The 20,839-nt window shown below is 39.4% G+C and overlaps 1 protein-coding gene across 2 annotated transcripts in view; it reads right to left on the bottom strand.

The window, feature by feature from the left end:
• The window catches only part of ARHGAP5 (Rho GTPase activating protein 5), a 66,845-nt gene that overhangs the window by 28,577 nt on the left and 17,429 nt on the right, over positions 1–20,839 (bottom strand). For both annotated transcript variants that reach the window (XM_015415205.1, XM_015415206.1), the window contains 2 exons: positions 10,342–14,222; positions 3,132–3,279 (listed from right to left, as the gene is read on the bottom strand). In XM_015415205.1, the coding sequence (XP_015270691.1) occupies positions 3,132–3,279; positions 10,342–14,064 (3,871 nt within the window). In that variant the 5' untranslated portion in view covers positions 14,065–14,222. The remainder of the gene's footprint in view (positions 1–3,131; positions 3,280–10,341; positions 14,223–20,839) is intronic.

Here is a 20,839-nt window from a genome sequence, read left to right as displayed (position 1 = left end):
TCTCAGAGTCTGAGTGCCTTTCTCTGGGCATCTGTTTTCTGGCCGCTTTTGTTGGCCAGTGACCCCTCATCTCCCTGTGTCTAGGGGATTCAACAGGAGGAAGTACAGGGGAAGTCATACAGGGGGAGTGGTGACCCAAATCTCCCAAACGGCACAAATTAAGAAACTCCCCCCTCATGGATTGCCTCATAGAAGCGAAAAAATTAACGGGATCGGGAGTACCAGCTGAACAGAGTACGTTACCCAACTGATGCCTTTTAGGATCCACCGGACTTGCTGTACTCTGTGTTGGATATGCGCCGACACCTCCTGCCTGGAGGTTGGCATCCCAGAGCTGAATTGGCAATGGCGCGGCTTGGGTGAACACAGGAGCACTTCCCGCAAAAATTGCTGCCTCAACACGGCTGCCGTCGCCATCCCCTGCTCTGTGCCTGCAGCCTTCTGCGCTGTCCTCCTGACGAGGGCGCTTACACGCCATCTTCCCCCCGCTCAATTCGGGCTTGTGGCCGGTAGTCACAGCAACCTGATAGGTCATGCCGGCTTCAGGGAGATCCGATGCCAGCTCCATAATTACGGGGTTGCTCTCTGCTTCAGAGAGGAAACCGTCTCCCAATCTGCCAGGCATGATCTTCAGTCAAAGGAAAATAATTCAAAGGGAGCTATGCAGCCTGTTAACCAGGCTGCTTTAACTGACTCTCTTTGAGTAAAAAGTAAGGAAATGAAACGACAGGAATAACAGAGGAAGAATAAAGAGTGAAAATTAACAGGAAAATAGTAATAAAGTTAGTAAAGATCCTATAATAGTTAAGCTAGCAGTTGGAGGCAAAGCCTTCAACAACCTCTCCCTGTAGAGGCAGGAAAAGAACTGAAGAGGGGGTGATCCCAATCCACACAGGAAGAGGAAGAAAGAAATTTGTTCCTGCCTCTCCCTGATAGGATGGTGGGAATCACCCAAGATGTCCTCCGCCTCAGAGGGAGAACTCTTTCAAGAACTGCTTTTTCAAGAACACCTCTGACAGAACTATGGCTCGCCCAAGGTCATCTAACAGCTGTGAGTGGAGGAGTGGGGAATCAAACCTGGTTCTCCCAGATTAGAGTCTGCGCACTTAACCACTACACCAAACTGGTTGGTATGTGTGCTAAGACATCATAGGGTGTATCAGCTTGTTGTTTCCTCTCAAGTTGGGTATATCTGCAGGGAGATGACGGACATGGTCAGTCAAAAAGGCTATTTGCAATGGAATTTGTAGGATGAAAATATTCAAATCTGAGCACAAGTCATAACAATCTGTTACACCAACTGAAAATTGCCACACTGACCACATTCCACAGCTGAATCAATCAGGCACATGGTGTAAATCAGAAACAAAAACTAAGCCACAATACCTCTATGGTTACACAGTTCTCTTTAAAAGCATCCATACACAATCCTAATTTTTCAGGAATACAATATTCTTAAAAGCATTACCTTGAAGAGCTATTTCACACACTCTCCAAAGAGGAATAAAATTACCATTACTGGTAATACAGCTTAGATTCTTAAACGGATTTTTAGAAGAATTGCACTCTAGATCACTTTAATAACTACATTAGCTAATGTATTACAGTCATTCAGAGCTTACTTTTCAAAGGTTTGCAAGGGTGTAGACTACAGCTTATTTATGGAATAAATCTTATAGTTCTCTACTACTGATTCATTTGGAAAAATTAACACAAGAAGAGCCCTGCTGGATCAGACCAATGGTCCACCTAGTCCAGCATCCTGTCTCACACATTGGCCAACCAATTACTCTAGAGGACCAACAGCAGGGCATAGAGGCAGAAGCAAGATACACAGGAAAAAGCAGCATATGGCCCAACAATTTGCAGCGCCCTCTCAAGTACTGGGTAGATCTCATAATACAATGAATATCCCAAATAATACAATTTTATAAGTGGGGAATCCACAAAAATTGGCAAGGGGACATCTCATTTAATCCTCCCCCACTACTTCCCCTTCCCTGGTAGCCCCCATAGCTTCTCCCCTTTCTCTGCTTCCTTCTCTCCTTCCCACCTACTGTCAAACCTACCTTTATGTGTCCCCCATCTTCAGGTTTCCCACCTTCCCTCCCCCAGCAGCCTCTCCCTGGGAAACATGTGTGTTGTTCTGGCCACCAGCAAGACAAGGTCCAGTTGCCACTTGGGAACCTACAAGGACTTGTAGCAGAAACTTCACTTTCTATAACATACTAATTTTGGGATTTGGGAATATCAGGAAATACTGATATATCTCGAGTCCAATGGACCCAAATCCAAAAACGCCGATTTTTTCCATGCACACCCCTACAACCTACACGTTTCAAAACTTCTCAAAAACAGGAGATCTTTGTCTCAAAACCCAAAGATCCTCTTTTCTATTTAATATGATAGGCTGGTATATCTAAAAAAAGGTATATCTAAAAAAACAGTATCGGGTGAAACTAACTATATGTTGCATTCATATCCTGACCTTTACCCAAGCAGTTCAATTCTGCCTTCACAACTCTGAAGAATGTTACCATGAGAAAAGATGACAAGTTCATGGTCACTTACAGTGCAATCCTAAACAGTTACTCCAGTCTAGGGCTTATACTGGAGTAACTCTGCTTAAGACTGCACTGTTAATTAGCTACATGGCTAAACCTCTGAGTCTCTCAGGTCTTAGTCTAACACTGCAACACACTGGCTGTAACAAAGAATCGTAATTAGGATGGCAACAAAATGAGGAAGAGTAGAGACCAGGGAAATGACAAAGATACCAAACAGTACGTATCTGAATAAAATAAATCTGCTTCATATAAAGCTCCATATCCCAGTTTCCTGCCAGGATTTCCCAAGTGCAAGCAAAGCAGCGAGTGGGTGTTTGCATTTAAACAAAGTGAAACATTCCAGCTTTTCCCAGAAACACGTTCATTTAAATTGATCTCTCTCTCTCTCTTTCTGCAAGTTCCTGAAAGCCAGAAAATTTCAGCACTCATCTGTATTAACATACACTGTATGTTCTGTATTAGTTCTGTATTAACATACACTGTAAAGTCATAAATGAAAAATGCAGGACCAACTAGCCATCAAGAAAAAAGTCAAATGTTGTTGAAGTTCAAATTGTTTCCTACCTGTAATCTCAATGAACTCCACACACTTCTCAACAAAGAGTGGTATAGGCTTGTCAGGTGTAACCAAATCCTGCAGGGGCATCCCAAAGTAATTACTCTCCCAATTTCTACGAGTTGGTGGATTGAATGTCTTAGTTTTCTTTTTTTGCTACAATGAAATAGCCAAGAATGTCAGTATGTATCATGCAACTGAAAACACCAAAGAATTTTTAATATATCTCAATTAAATACAGGGTATCTACCTTACCAAGTCTAAACTACTTTTCATTTTTGTTTTACTTCCAAAATTGTACAGATTAGCAAGTTGAATCCAGTGATCCATCAGGTTTCACAGCTCTACCCCATTCCCCACCCCTAGTCTACAGACCTGGAAAAGTTTATACATGGGGTCACATGACCTGCATAGAGTAATAACCAAATGGTTCAGGAGGCTGCACTGGGAAGGGGGGGAAGTAACTCTCTCCTACCTCTGGCATAAGTGGAGTTCTGCTGACAGGAAAGTGTCAAAAGTCAAAATGTTTTATTACAGTCCATGACCAGAATAATAAAATCTTCTACATTTGCTATTAGTTAGCTATAAATGTTAGAAGACGTACATTGGCCCGATTAAGCACTGTGACATGATATCCTTTGACCTGACTGGACCGGGAGGTTTTACTATAATATTGTAAGTTAGTGTTCGTCCTTGTTGCCAGGTACTAGTGACAAGAAATGTTCTATCTCATATTTCAACAGGAGAGTGTTATTTCTCCCTCTTCCAACTCATGTAGCTATTATTCCACGTGGGTCCTACAACACCACTAATAAACTTTCCTGGGTTTGGAAATAGGTGCTGTGGAGTGGAGCCCTAGTGTCCAAACATGAAATAATAAAAATGGCAACAGAACATTTCAACTGTTACAATTATTTCAAAATAATTGCTACAGCATTTTCAAGAGTAAACAGTTATTGACAGTATTTGTAATAATTTCTCTAACTGCACTGTAGATTAATTTTATATTTTTGCCAGTAGTCCATCCAGTACAATTGGACTAGACTGGTTCTTGAATGTTCTTGTTTTATTTTTAAAAAAATTGTATACCTCTAGAGAAACTAAATTTGTACACTGCTGTCTTAAAATTATTATAAATGTCATTATTTGATTTAATGTGCAATTGAAAGGCACATATCATACAACAAAAGGAACCTCAGGGATGTGGAAGTTGCTATAGAATGATGAACCATTTGGGCAATATGACATAAACCCATGCTATAATTCTTTTACCACTAGTTTTTCTCTTCCAGGAAACCAATATGAAGGGGAACGCTGTGTGGGGTTATCCCATGTAGAAATGTTTTAATTAATTTGCATTTCACTACATCAAAGAGTTCCTGATTAGGGATGGGCACGAACCTAGTCATGAACCTAATTTCATGACAAAATCACCTGTCATAGTTTGCAAACCAAGGTTCATGCCATCTCACCTCAATGACCCTCCCATGACCCTCCACATGGTTATTAGAAGGTTTGTGTGGCTCATGGTGGGAAGCTGGGGGGAGAAAGAGGGATCACTAAAATGGCTTACATCCATTTCAGCCTAATAGCAGGACTGGTACACTAATCAGCTGTTAGGCTGAAATAGATGCAAGCCATTTCAGCGATCCTTCTTGCTCCCCTCCACTTCAAAGCTGTTTAGGTTTAAATGGGGCATTTCTGATCAGCCCAGGGTTCAGTTCGGATACACCCTGAACCCCAAACTGAACCAGAATTTTCTGGTTCGTGCCTATTCCTGATGTTAAAAAACAGACCAGTATAAGCAGGGACATGCAAAAACACTTGTGGGAATGTGCACAGGAGCTACCAGTGGGGATGTGGAGAAGGAAAGAGAAAACTGCAGCAGAGTTGTCATCATATTCTCCTTCTGCCTGCCTCTGTCTTCACTGCCTCCTCTCCCAGGAGGACAGCATAAGCATAGTTTGAGAAAGAAGCAAGGCACTGCTGCCTTGTTGACTACCCATCTGGCTTTGTTCCTTTACTTTCCCCCACAGCAGCAGTACCACTATCTACCTACTCCACCAACTACCACCCTCTCTATCTCCTCACCTACCACCTTTTACTCCCCAACTTAGGTAGGTTGAGAATGTTTAATTCTCCCAAGGTCACCCAGTGAGCTTTCACAACAGACTGGTGATTCAAACGTGGTCTCTGATGTCCTAGTTTCAAACTAACCACTACAACACATTGGCTTTCATTGGGTGGCTGCCAGTGTTCCCTTTAAGCTAAGTTAGTGTGAGCTAGCTCAGTGTTTTAGCTTCCAGCTCCCAAATTTTTGTCTTAGCTCAGGAAGGATGGCTCCAGAGCAAACTAATCTATACAGTAGCCAAATCGCTCGCTCACAACTTTAATGCCAGTAGCTCACAAAGTAGAATTTTTGCTCACAAGATTCCACAGCTTAGAGGGAGCATTGGTGGCTGCTGTTGCAAGCAGCCAGTCCTGGGCAAGTAATGATTTAGCAAGTCTCCGTGTGTGGTTGGGGATGCCAGGCCTTGTCCCTGTAAGTCCTCCCTCATAGGCCTAAGCAACCCTAGCAAGGGACTTGCTCCATCCCCCTGCCTTTTACTGACAGAAACCAAACTTGGAAGATTGGCAACACTGCTGCGGTTGCCTAGCAGCAGCCGCCACTAAGGACTTTTGTTTCTTAAATCTACAGGTGTTTCTTCTTTATTTCACAGGGTTTTAACCCCCCCCCCTTTTAAGATTTCAGATTTTTCAGAAAACTTGATGTTATTCAGCTTTGTAGAAAGATAACATGCTAAGGTAACTGTATAAATACTTCATACTTAAAAAAAAATAAGCCTCATCATTTAAATCAGAGGTGTCAAACTCATTTGTTACGAGGGCCAGGTTGGACAGAAATCTTTGTCAGGCCGGGCCATGTATGCCATAATATGTAATGCCAGGTATAGGAGATATAAGCTTTATAAAGGACACAGGCAAACCCAATTAATGATTTTTTAAACTCAAAATACAAAGAAAAGCAATTGATTCCTAGCAGTGAAAGCAACTGATTTACTGGGGAACCCACAAAACCCCCAATAAATGTATTTAATCATATGCAAGACTAGGTTTTTTCCAAGGGATACCATGAAAGGGGGAGTACTTTATATTTCTATACATACCAGTTGGTTGCAGGCTGGGTAAGAGCCCTGGACAGGATGGTTCTAGCCCCTGGGCCTTATGTTTGACATCCCTGATTTAAGTGTTCTCATCAAACAAAATTACAGAGGGAACAAGTATGTGCTTGGCACACAGAATGTTCCAGGTTCTACCCCTGAGATTTTCAAGTTAAAGGCTCTCAAGCAGCAGTTATTTAACTTTTCTCTGCCCAGATTCCTGGAGAACTCCTGTTACCAGTCAGTACAGACAATATTGAGTTATGTGTCTGGCTTAACATAAAGCAGTGCTGAATGTTCAAATACTACCCTACATGGTACTAACAAAAATTTCAAGTAAAAATCTGAATACTTCTTAATAAGGGAAACATAGCCAAATTATTACAAAATGTATCTTTACTTCTACATCTTCAGTTCTCAACAGTACATAAATCTTGTAAAATTCAAAATTTCTATGAGAAGCTTCAGAGTATGTATTGCATCATACAAAGCAAGATTTAGAAGAAATTTTAACCCATACAACCCCTTACCTGATTATATAGCACAAATTAGAGGATAAGAAACAAATCTAAATCAAAATATTACCCCAGTGTCATTATAGACAATGTAACTGGTATCTGTTGGAAATGATGCAGGTTTACTGGAAAAATATGAATGCTCAGTGCCCTAAATATAATGTGATTAATTTAGCATATTTATTTTAACTTGTATTTATTAAAACAAATTTTTAAAAGTAGCCCATGTCAATTACTACGTTCCAATAGCACCCTGAGCTGAAATAGATGTGTTTGATTAAGAAAACAGAAATTAAATGTGGTTTAAGTGTTACAGTCAAACAGTTCAAAGCTTTATGTGCAACTTATTTTTATTGGACTAATACTTGTAAAAATTTAAAACCGATGGGTTGGATCACACAGAATATTTCCATGTGTGTAACAGTCCTTGCTGAAGAGGAAGCACTAAAATTATTCCTCACTGCCAGCTTGCACAAAGTGGAAGTGACTGTCCCCCACTATCTTTTCCACATGTGCAAAACATAGCACAAAGCGTTTAAAACACTTTCAAAGCTGAATTAAAGAAAATCATGTGAATCATCTGTTGTACCTTACATTGCTTCATATGCATACTATTACTTCTTCATAAATCATATTAAAGTGCAGTGCATTGCTGCAGCCATTGCACTAGTATTTGTGCAACCAGAACTGGGCTAAGTACATTTCCCCTCCATTCACACCATGCTGAATCCAAACACATATAGCCTGTGATTCCTTTACATGGTTTAAATAGAAGAAAATCAACAAAAGCCACTGGAAACATTTGACACAATAGTTTTAGTCAAAAAATAATGGATGATATGATGTGGACATGCTTGTCTACTCATCTGTTTCAACAGAATTTAACATGTTCCACAAAGGTTACAAGGGCATCTCAGTTCCCCTGTTATGCTGTGGCATCTCTCATTAACTCCATATCGCACTGTGATTACAATGCATATTTGACCATAAGAAATTTGAGCTTTTGATACGACCTACACAGGAAATTAGGTTAATTTATTTTAAGTATTTGTGGTTGTATCCAACCACCCCCAATTTACAAATGAACAAAATATATACATATTCTCTAACACAATTCATCTCGAGAAAAATATTACAACTATGAAACTGCCAAGCTTGCTTAATATTGTATTAGCAATGTTATCCATATATTGTTTTCAATTTTATGAAAATGGTACCTTTAGAAAATTATTTCTGTGAAATAATGAAGACTGACAAATTTTTCACCTGACATCTTTGCTCAAAGGGAAGTAGTAATCACGAGCTTCCAGGGATAGCCATATTCCAATGCTACAGCCAAATACTGATAAGTCTTTACCAACTACTGTACAATCCCTCAGTGTACAGTTTTCTGCAGAGCTGAAATGGCTTGCTGAAGTAGTTAAGGTGCCTTGGACAAGCAACCCAAAGTCTTAGTACTTTTTTCATGACTTCTGCATATGAAGTTCAAATGGAGATAAAATACTGCATTGTAAGATACAACATGTTGGGAACACACAGATGCTCAGAAGCTTCAAATCAGTTTGGTGACAAATATTTAGTGGCTTAAAGGCAAAGCCTATATTATGAGAAGGAAAGCTTTGAAATGTATTAATGGCAGCACCAAATCAGAACTGACCAGGATTTTGGGGCTTCTTCCAGTGCTTGGCTAAAACAAGCCTGCAAGCAGCTTAATAGCTGAAAAGGTTAACTGCTTTTCAAAACTAATTTAACTGTTATGCAGATTACATTCTTGTATCTTCCATTCTGTAGAGGGTATTGAGTGGCATACTGATTGTGAATTGGCTACACTGTAGCCAAGTTTTTAAAAGTGGAGAATCATGACCCTAAGAAATATTTAATTTTAAACATCTCCTATTTGTTTAGCACACCTCCAATAGCTCAAGACAGGTAAGCCGTGTTAGTCTGCCTGTAGCAGCAGAAAACAGCAAGAGTCCAGAAGCACCTTAAAGACAAACAAAATAGATGGCAGGGTATGAGCTATCGTGAGTCGCTGCTCACTTCTTCAGATACAGCCACATGCCCTGCCACATATTTTGTTAGTCTTTAAGGTACTACTGGACTCTTGCTCTTTTCTACTGCTCCAATAGCTCCACATCCCTGGCTCTGGTGTTGAGTGTTTATTAAATTATTTGATATATTATTTTAAATGATGTTCAAATGTCTGCTGTCCTGGAGACCCTATTTGGATGGAACGGTGGCATAAAAATGCTTTAAATAAATAAATTTACAGAAACTACTATTAGAAAATATAGCAGTAACAGAAGGACTCTAAGGGGTGTAGTCAGAACAGTGAACAATTGCAATAATTGCAACTTTTGCCAATCTGTAAGAAATTGTTTCTCTGCAAGTTCCTTTGCAGGACAACTACAAAGGCCCTCACTCCAGAAAAACATGAGACCTGACAAGCAATTTGTACTGATCTGGAAGGCTACTCGTTAGATGTTCACTTTCCATCATAAAAATTCTACAACCACTGCTGCTAAAGGCAGTACTGAATAGTAACAGGGGCAAGCTTAAAGATGCAAGAGCTTTCCTCTGTGCAGCAACACCCCTTTGTATATACAGCACCCCAACAAATGTGGCAATCCATGTGTAAAAATTTGGTTGTTTTCAAATATCCACTGTCTCTGTGAGGACATCATAACCTTCTATGTATATGAGTCCTAGATAAAAAGATATATGAATTGTGTGCCATGGTTATGATTGGCTGCTACCAGGATAATAGAGAGTTAGTGCAGTGATTAAGAAACTAAACTACAGAACAAGTCCCTGGATCAAATCTCACCTCTACCATCAATTCACAAGGCAAGCATTGAGGTCTCTAAGGTTTCAGGCCACAACTAAAATACCAACCTGCCTTACAGGGGTTTTGCAATAATTATGCAGTAACCATTTTATTATCAACAGAGTTAGATGACTTCTTATCTCACCCAGCATAGCAGAAAGAATATGTTACTGCAAACTAATTTGGGCTTTAAGTTCTCAGGGTAGATGTGTCAGCAGAAAACCAGTAAGCTACAACTCCGAGTATATAGGAACATTTTTTTGAAGGAATCCATCTCTTAATTTTCACATTGTAAGTGCTTGATTCAGAAAAAAGTAGTATTTTAAATGTTAACATTCACTCATGCCTGAACTACATCGCTATTTATATAACAGAAATAAAACACCTGCAGACCAAATCACACATTAAATCATGTACCTCCCTATGCATTGTTTAAAACTGACCTCCATCAGCTGTGAATTCAACACCAAAAGAATCTAAATTAATTCTCACTTGTTAAAGTGGTTCTACCTCAGCGACAAGAGCAACAATTTTAAGTGTTACCTTTGCCACTAGTTATCATTCTGAATAATATTTGAAATACACATATGCAGCAAATCAGAACTACAGCTGAGGTTCTTAACTTAAGTCTGTGGTGTGAAAAAGACAAGTTAAACACTGATGTAAAAGAGGAAGAGCCACTTAAAGACTGAACAAAATAACAGTAAACACTTACTTTCTTGTCTTCCTTCACTTTCTGAGTTTTCTTCTTCATCTTTTTATCATCCAGTTCTTGATCTGATGTAATTGCTGGGTTATCAATGCCACCTTTCCATGTTTCTACAGGGGACAAAAGTGGATCTTCTTCACTGCCACGATGTCTTCCTTTTCTTTTTGTTTTAGAGGTTGTAAAAGCTTCATCATCACTTGCATCTGAATGTGCTCTCCGATAATAAGATTTGGCCTTGCTAAATAGTGTTTTAGATTTATATTTGTATTTTGAAGGTCTTCTTTCTCCATGGGTCCTGGAAATTCTGTCAGGAAACCCATTTTCCTCATCACCTTGGGCATTATTTATAGCAAATGAATTTTGAATTTTAATCATACGATTCTGACTATCATCAGGAACTGCGTAGATATCATCAGTAACACCTCTAAGCTTGAAAATAGTGTCTATAGGTTCTGCATAATTATCAGACTGATCTAGATCATCAGCTGATGCCAGAGGCATTCTAGATTTTCTTGGATTTTTACCAATGCCTGCCTCAATTGTTTTTAACAGGTTTGGATCCAGTTTTTTCACATTTGTCTTGGGTACAATTGGCTTCGGCTTTATAGGAGGAGGCACTTTATGATTGCGTTCATGATCATGACAATTAAGTGGTGTACTATGCACAGGATATTCATTGCCTTCCAAATCTAAACGATATTTTGAGCGATCACTGGGTGTTGGTAGCAGCTGTACATCATCTCCAATTGGGCTGTAAGGAGGTGGGGCTTCTGTATCATCTTCTGAATCTGGATAGCCACTGTAGGCAACAGAGCTCCTTTTGGGAGAATGCAGGAAAACATCCTCACTTGTATGTGTTGACTCTCTTGTACTATCAGATACATAGGAATTTTCAATCATGTTTTTCTTCTCCAACACATCACTGAAGAATAACGTGAAAACCTCAGTCTGACGGTGATACTGAGATAAAGAATACAAAGCTGTAAATTTAGCAGTAATCTCAGTAGCTATGTGTTCCCCCTCAGTCATTAATTCTTTGATCGCTTCATTCTCAAAGAAGTCTGCTTGACTGTCAGTAACAGCCACCAGCTGGACAGGAATAGTATCTTGTACTTCTGAAAGAAATGCTCGAAGCATTCCCATAGATGCTTTCCGCTTAGCAGAGTAAACCAATATATACCCATGAACTAGTTCATCTTTTCTGACACCAATTGAAGAATGATATGATAATATTGTAATCTGTATTCGCCTCCTTTTTTCACCAATAATTTTATCAAGCATTAGAGAGTTATTTTGACCAGCCTGAGCAGCACTACATGAATGAGAATCAAGGAAGGGTGAAAGAATAAGATCTACACTGAATGGATCTCCACACATGGCACACATTACAATTCTCAAATCAGCTTCCGACAGGTCTTTAATTATAGGAACAGGGCTTACAACATCAAAATGGTGTTTAACCGCTTCCAGAACTCCCCTCAAAGCTTGTTTTATTTGAGCCTCATTAAATTTACGTGGGTAGGTACCAGCAGGCACATCTATAAAAGGACACTGCAACTTATTTGCCAATTGCTGTCCTTGGTGTCTTAGAATAGGCAAATTCTTACTGACACTCTCTCTCTGATTAGCTAATATTAACGTAAATGGAAGACTGGCCATATACTTGTCTCTTCTTATTTGAGATGCCTCTGTCCGTATTTTCCCAATGCTTTCACCAATAAAATTGAGTGATTCAATAGAATTAAACACACAGAAACATCCATGTGGTTTGAAGGCAGAAGTCCATAACTGACTCAAAAGATAAGGTGATTTTGCATCAACTGGTCTAAGATCAAGTTCATATATTTTTCCATCTAAGGCATACTCATCATCTGTGGATTGTGTCCGAATCTCATTTGCCAACTCTTGTGAAAGACCATCTTTACCCAAAATGAAAAGATTAACTTTATCAATGTTGGCACTATCGTGATACAAATTTAAGCGTCCATGGTCCAGTTGTATGAGACTATTGGCTAGTAGCTGTTCCACTTTAACGTCCATGCAGTTTTGGCCACTGAGACATGTTTCTTTAGTGGGATGATACACAAATCCTATATGTTTAAGGAGAAGAGACTCTCGATCAGGTGCAAGTTTCTGTAAAGCTTTGTACCTAGGTTCTTCACTCAGAACTGCATGAATTTCACTCATTTTATCAGAACTAGGTGTTGCATTCAAATCTAAGTCATAAAACAGTTCTGAATGTTCAAAAAGCATTTCCTGAAATTCCTCTTTGGCTTTTTCAACTATTTCCCGTTGATGCCTGCTATACACTTCCCTGCTATCTGCCTCTGTAATATATTTAAATGCCTCATCCTCCATTACAAAACACATAACTTCTTCCCAGGGCTGCCCTGGAGAAATGAACTGTATTCTTTCAAGTGTTTTTTTGAATTTCTCCTTCATTTCAACTCTCCTCTTTTCTGATATTAGATGTTGTACATGATTTTGATAGACTTTTTCAGCTTCTAGTGTGCTCAAAAGGTCAAATGGAATCCTCCTATCATTTACTTTATCTATATGGTCAGTTTCATCCCAAGGTGTTTTTTCCAGAACCACAAAACATCGTTGGAAATCTGGTCTTTTTTCCATTAATTTCAAAGCTTCAGACCAGTTCAAATGCTCAATCTCTTCAAGATTTGACAAAAGGGTGTTAAAAGCTCTTGGTAATGTATTAATATATTCATCTCTTCGTTTTCTTATATGTTCTTGTTTAAGCTGTTCTATGTGTTTTGAGAAAGTATTTTTGGCCTTTTTGGTTCCCTCTAAATTAATGTAGTCTTCATAATCTGGATGATTTTTCAGTTTATTACTAACAGTTTTCCATGTTGCATGGTAGTCTCTAACAGTCTGCACAAGTTTCTCAAATTTATCTGTTGCAGTAACAACAAGTTGTCTTTGTGTTTTATAGGCATCCAGATAGGGAATTATTTTAGGCTTACCACGGGTTTTATCCATCATTTGTACCAATGCAGTAAAACATGTCTCTACATTGACATTGAATCTAGCTGATGTTTCAACTACCTGAAGGTTCTTCTTATTTGAAGCAAATGCCTGAACCTCTCGTAAATAATGTTCCACACATTCATCACATTTAGTTGCTGCTATTATTATAGGCTTTTTAGATTTTGATAGCTGAATATAGAGGTTATTCACAAACTTAAGTTGATCATCAAACTTCCTGTTGCATCCTTGACTTACATCGATGCACAAAACAAATCCATCAATGTTTAGCTTCCCTTCAGGCATTTGCTTTTGCTCAAAGTCCTGCTCCAATCCAAGCTGATCTGTGCAAATATACATAAGTTTTTCTGCTGACTGCAATTTGGTTGCAGCTGCACGTTTTATATAGAGTTGTAAATTCGTACTTCGATGAGGCAAAAAAGTCTGATCATCAATGAACTCAGTCTGTTCAATAACATGAATTTTGCAATCTATTCCATCCTCTCCACATTGTGTTACGTCACCCCAGTATAAGAAGTGATCATTATTAACAACTCGTCCGCCAAAGTCAATTGTGCTAAGCACAGAGGTATGTTCTGGGTAATATTCATCTGCTTTTGAACGCACAAATCTATTGCACAAACATGACTTCCCGACTCCACAGTTCCCCTTGTCTTTTTCAGTTCCAGAAAGTCCAACCACACTAATAGCATAGGATGGAGGGCGAGGCTCTTTGTTCTTTGCCATCATAGTGTTCTTCTCATTATTCTATATTCACTAACGTAACTGGATGCAGTTTTCATTCTTAAAAGTGCCTTTACACACTGAAAATTTATCTTCAAGCTCACAGAACAAGTTTCAGTTTCTTAGATTTTCAAGCTTGCAATTAAGTGTTCAGGTACAGGTGTCTGAAAGAAAAGGAAAAGATAATTGTTAATTAACAATTCTTTCCATTAAAAATACTGAAATGAGTTCAACACACATAATATCAGATGCCTTTAAGCAAGGCAAAGCTATACAATATTATCTGCATTTATTACTAACTGTTCTCTATCTTTTGTTATCCACCTTGAATCTCAGTGAGAAAGGTGGGCTATAAATGGATAAATTAATAAATTGCTGTGTAAATATAACCATAATAATCTGTAAAGGATAACCATCTTTATATTTTAAACAAGCTATTTATAGTACTTTCGGTACATTTTTAAATGAAACTCTTATACACCTGACTGTTACTGTTTCTTTTTGTGACTAAAGAAGAGGAACAGAACTATTTCATCTGTAAGTACAAGTTTAATTGACTGAGAGGAATCTTGATCAAAAATGTTACGTAAATTTGATGCTCTAATATTAAAAACATTTGTTAAAGCATGCTCCACTGAAGTAAATGGGACTTGCTTCCAGTCAAATACAGCTGATATAGGAAGGGTGATCTTTATCATAAGACAGGCAATCATGTATGAAGCATTCTTCTGAACATGACCTGATGCAATAAGAGAGAGCTATTCAAAAAGAAAACCTTTAGCAATGTCAAAGCTGATCACATCCATCATCTAAGCAGCATGGTATATTTCCATGCACAGCTGTACATATACGTAACATTAATCTCTCTGGATTAGGCAATTAGTTGCACAAACTTGACTTCAACAGAACTGTGTTAATGACCAAAAATATGCCTCAAATAATTCAGTAGCAGTGATCCCCTCATGCGCTATTATAAAACATTGTGATTTCCAAGGCAACAACAATAACTAACTAGGATAAAAGCAGCAAAAAGAAGGTATATATTGAAGTGGAAACAATTTTTTTAGTTAAAAAGCCACCTAAGCATAAATAGTTACAGGCTTCTCTTAATTCTTACTTCCAAATTACTCCAAGAGAAATTGATATCACCTGTCTAAAGCATACAACCCTATAACCTTTATGAATAGTAATATTATCAAGTTTAGACATTTATTATTAATCTTTTAAACTCCACTTATACAATATACACCGATAGTTAAGTGGCACACAATAGTGACAATCTACAACAGTGTGTATGTAGATCTCCCAGCGGCAGTGATGGAAAAGCAGGCTTTCTACTTTGGGGGGGGGGGCAGCCTGGAGGCAATATACCAGATTCCCTCTCTGAATCTCTTGCGCTTGTTTTTAAATAAAAAGACTTCACTCTTTTCCTTACAGAGACATAGAGTTAAACACCGGATTCCTTCTCTGAATCTCTTGCAGAGACATAGAGTTAAACACTGTGATAATTTATTGTAATAGAAGAGATTTCTCACAGCAGAACAGGATTTTCTTTTCTCCCTCCCTCTGCTACAGCCCCAAATGTTCCCTGAAATGTTATTCCAGGGGTACAGTGTATCCTAAAGAACAGGCATGCACCGGCACCAACACCCCATTCAGTACCAGAAATTTACCATGTGACCCAACGAATAAGGCAGCCTTGTAAATGATAAGAGAAAGGAAACTACACAGAAAGGCTTCTAGAGCTTACTTTTGTTGTGAGCTATTTAACCCCTTATAAACTGCAGTCATCCTTGGATACCCTGTTCCCATGATCTTTATTGTGTTCCTTCTTATTTGTGCTCCCCCCCCCCACTGTGGCTAAAACTGAAAGAATTAGGTAGAAAATCTGATTAAGATATATACTTCAGATTGTTCCCTCTGTCTACAGCATAAACAGGATTGCGGTAGGGATCAGAGGGAACAGAGCACAAAAAGAAGTGTCCAGTCTCAGTCTGATGTCACTTTAAATCATTAACTGCGAGCTTTTTTGCCGTATGAAATAGTATGTACATCTGACCATGTTCAGAAAGTGCAACACTGTCCAGCCCTTATCACTTCCCCAATTCTTGGAATAGACCTAAAAGACTGAACAGGCACGATGCTGAGGCTGGCTTTAAGTTTCAAACTTCCTTCTATAAAAAGAGATGTACTTCTATAGAAAAGATGTACTTCACTAAAAAGGTAAAGGTTCCCTTGCTCGAAAGCCAGTCGAATCCGACTCTAGGGTTGCGGTGCTCATCTCCGTTTCAAAGCCGAAGAGCCAGCGCTGTCTGAAGACGTTTCCGTGGTCATGTGGCCGGCATAACTAAACACCAAGGCGCACGGAACACTGTGTACTTTTGTACTTCACTACTGAAGGACAAAATCCTAAGGGGACATAGTAACTAGGTAATTTTAAGCCCTGCCACATCTCACTATAGAAAGATCTCTGGGAGGACATACATAAATCTGAGGTAAAAAATATTGGCTGTAAATGCCAAGACAGCAAACAGGTGAAAGAGTATTATGGTGCATGCAGATGATGTTTCTCTCAATGGTGAGTAAGAGACACATCTACCTATATGGTATTACAGTGTATGAGTGATTTATAAGCAGATGTAACTCTGAAATCTCCCATTTTAGTAATTAAATAATGGATTGATAGCCCTCCCCCTACTTCCCATTTCCTCCCAACATGGTTTGAATTCTACCACACAGTGTTATATCCTGCAACATCACTTGACACGGTAATATAGAAACATGGATTACACTATGAACCCTTGAAGGTAGTTTCATAGGGTAGCCATGTTGGTCTGCAGTAGAAAAGCTAGATTTGAGTCCAGTAGCACCTCAGAGACCAAGAAAATATTGGTTGTATAAGCTTTTAAGTGTCCAAGCTCCTTTGGTGAATCCTTTGTTAATTTAACTACAAACAAATCACTTTTTCCTCGAAGGAATACTGGTAGGCCATATCACATATTAGCTTCACAAATCCCACAACACAATTCTATACTTTAAGTCTTACTTTACAGCTCCATACTTGGTCTTGTACAAATACTAATCTTTTAAAATCATTTTAAATAATTAAAAAACCTTAATTTCTCTTCATTTTATTTTGATTTGATTGTATTTTTCATTTCTCCCTCTTTATTATATTTTCTTAATGTATGATTATGTGTTTGTTGTGACAAAAGAAAAAAAGAAAAAACTTAGTCATAGAAATCTATTTCTTTAAGGAAAATATGCCACAGAGATCTTGAGAATCTATGTTGCACAGTGGTCATTTTAGAAGTCGCTAGGTAACCCCCCTCTCTCATGGATTGCTGCCTTGATGCGCCGAGGGGGCTTGTGTGGTTTGATGAGGCTGTGGAGGGCCACCCAAGACGAACAGGTCACAGCGAAGAACTCAGACAAAACACGATCCACTGGAGAAGGAAATGGCAACCCACTACAGTATCTTTGTCAAGAAAACCCCATGGACAGTAACAAAAGGCTAAAAGATATGACACCGGAAGATGAGCCCCTCAGGTCTGAAGGTGTCCAATATGCTACTGGGGAAGAGCAGAGGGCAAGTACAAGTAACTCCAGAAAGAGTGAAGCGGCTGGGCCAAAGCCAAAAGGACACTCAGCTGTGGATGTGTCTGATGGTGAAAGGAAAGTCCAGTGCTGCAAAGAACAATACTGCATAGGAACCTGGAATGTAAGACCTATGAATCAAGGTAGGCTGGATGTGGTAAAAAATGAGATGGTAAGACTGAACATCGACATCTTGGGAATCAGTGAACTAAAGTGGACGGGAATGGGCGAATTTAACTCAGGTGACCATTATATCTACTACTGTGGCCAAGAATCCCATTGAAAAAATGGTGAGACCTTTATAGTCAACAAGAGAGTGAAAAAGGCAGTAATGGGATACAGTCTCAAAAACAACAGAACGATCTCGGTCTGAATCCAAGGCAAATCATTCAACATCACATTAATCCAAGTCTATGCCCCAACCACTGACGCAGAGGAGGCTAAAGTGGACCAGTTCTATGAAGACCTACAACACCTCCTAAAACTAACACCAAAAAAAGATGTCCATATCATCATAGGGAACTGGAATGCTAAAGTAGGAAGTCAAAAGGTAACTGGAATAACAGACAAGTTTGGCCTTGGAAAACAAAATGAAGCTGGGCAAACAAGAGTTTTGTCAAAAGAATATGCTGGTCATAGCGACCACCCTCTTCTAACAACCTAAGAGGTGACTCTACCCATGGACATCACCAGATGGGCAACACTGAAATCAGATTGATTATATCATTTGCAATCAAAGATGGAAAAGCTCTACAAAAACAAGACCTAGAGCTGACTTTGGCTCAGATCATGAGTTACTCATTGCAAAATTCGGGCTTAAACTGAAAAAAGTTGGGAAAACCACTAGGCCATTCAGGTTTGACTTCAGATCACATTCCTTATAAATATACAGTGGAGGTAAATAATAGGTTTAAGGGACTAGATCTGATAGACAGAGTGCCTGAAGAACTATGGATGGAGGGTCATAACATTGTACAGGAGGCAGCAATCAGTACCATCCTAAAGAAAAAGAAATGCAAGAAAGCAAAGTGGCTGTCTGATGAGGCATTACAAATAGCAGAGGAAAGAAAGAAAGCGAAAGGTGAAAAGGAAAGATTTACCCAACCGAATGCAGATTTCCGAAGAACAGCAAGGAGAGATAAGGAGGCCTTCCTGAATAAACAATGAAAAGTAATAGAGGAAAACAATAGAATGGGGACTAGAGATCTTTTCAAGAAAATTGGAGAAATCAAGGGAACATTTCTTGCAAAGCTGGCCATGATAAAGAACAAAAACGGTAGGGACCTAACAGAAGCAGAAGAGATTAGGAAGAGATTGCAAGAATACACAGAAGAACTATAAAAGGATCTCAATGTCCTTGACAACCACAACAGTGTGATCACTGACCTGGGCCTTAGAAAGCATTACTAACAACAAAGCTAGCGGAGATGGAGTTCCCAGCTGAGCTATTCAAAGTCCTAAAAGGTGATGCTGTTAAAGTGCTGCACTCAATATGCCAGCAAATTTGGAAACCACAACAGTGGCCACAGGATTGTAAAAGGTCAGTTTACATTCCAATCCCAAAGAAGGGCAATGCCAAGGAATGTTCAAACTATCGCACAATTGCACTCATTTCACACGCTAGCACAGTCATGCTCAAGAGCCTACAAACTAGGCTTCAGTAGTATGTAGACAGAGAACTGCCAGAAGTACAAGCTGGGTTTCGAAGAGGTAGAGGAACTAGAGACCAAATCGCCAACATTCACTGGATTCTGGAAAAAGCAAGGGAGTACCAGAAAACATCTACATCTTAAAGAGATGGGAGTACCAGACCACCTCACATGTCTCTTGAGAAACCTGTATCAAGAAGCAACAGTTAGAACCAGATATGGAGCAACTGATTGGTTTAGTATTGGAAAAGGAGTATGACAAAGATGTATATTGTCACCCTGCTTATTTAATTTATATGCAGAGTACATCATGTGAAATGCCAGCCTGGATGAATCACAAGTCAGAATTAAAATTGCCGGGAAAAACATCAACAACTTCAGATATGCCGATTATACCGCTTTCATGGCAGAAAGTGAAGAGGACCTAAAGAGCCTCTTGCTAAGAGTGAAAGAGGAGAGCGCAGAAGTTGGCTTGAAACTCAACATCAAAAAACTAAGATCATGGCATCCGGACCCATCACTCCTTGGGGAAGTCATGGAAGCAATGACAGAATTCACGTTCCTGGGATCCAAGAGCATGGCAGATGGTGACTGCAGCCATGAAATTAAAAGATGCCTGCTTCTTGGGAGGAAAGCTATGGCAAACTTAGCATAATAAAAAGTAGAGACGTCAACCTGCCAACAAAAGTCCGCATGGTCAAAGCAATGGTATTCCCAGTAGTAATGTATGGCTGTGAGATTTGGACCATAAGGAAGGCCAAGAACCGAAGAATAGATGTGTTTGAATTATGGTGCTGGAGAAGACTCTCGAAAGTCCCCTGGACTGCAAGGAGATCAAATCAGTCAATCCTAAAGGAAATCAACACTAACTGTTCCCTGGAAGGCCAGATACTGAAGCTGAAGCACAAATACTTTGACCACCAAATGAGAAGGGAGCACTCCCTGAAAAAGACCCTGATGCTGAGAATGATTGAAGGTAAAAGAAGAAGGGGACGGCAAAGGATGAGATGGTTAGACAGTGTTATCGATGCAACCGACATGAAATTGAGCAAACTCTGGATGATGGCAGAAGACAGGAGGGCCTGGCGTGATGTGGTCCATGGGATCACGAAGAGTCGGACTCGACTGTGTGACTGAACAACAACAAAGGTAACCCCCAAGCAACATGCCTCAGTTAAGTGTAGTGCAGGGGGAGAAGAAAGTCAAGACAGATTAAAAAAGATTGGCAAGGAGGAAAAAAGAGAAGGAGCAGCCCTTAGCAAGTGCTGGCCTGGGACCCACTTTCAGAGGCTTCACAGTTCACTTTTGGGTCCTGACCCACAGGTAGGGAAACCCTGATCTATTGCACTATGATAGTGTTCTCCACTAAAACCCAAAGTCTTCTAAATGGCTCCATTTGTAAAGGAATCCAGAACTGTCTATTTCTACTTCTACATTACAATTTCTCCAACTGTTTAGACGTCTCTCACAGCCCAATCCTATGCACGTATCATCAGAAGTTGTTCCATTCAATAGGATTTACTCGCAAGTATGCA

Source organism: Gekko japonicus, unplaced genomic scaffold (assembly GCF_001447785.1).
Source record: "Gekko japonicus isolate JY-2015 unplaced genomic scaffold, Gekko_japonicus_V1.1 scaffold83, whole genome shotgun sequence".
Lineage (NCBI taxonomy): Eukaryota > Metazoa > Chordata > Lepidosauria > Squamata > Gekkonidae > Gekko > Gekko japonicus.
The sequence above is the reverse complement of the archived record's forward strand: the minus strand, read 5'-3'. Positions and strand labels throughout refer to the sequence as shown.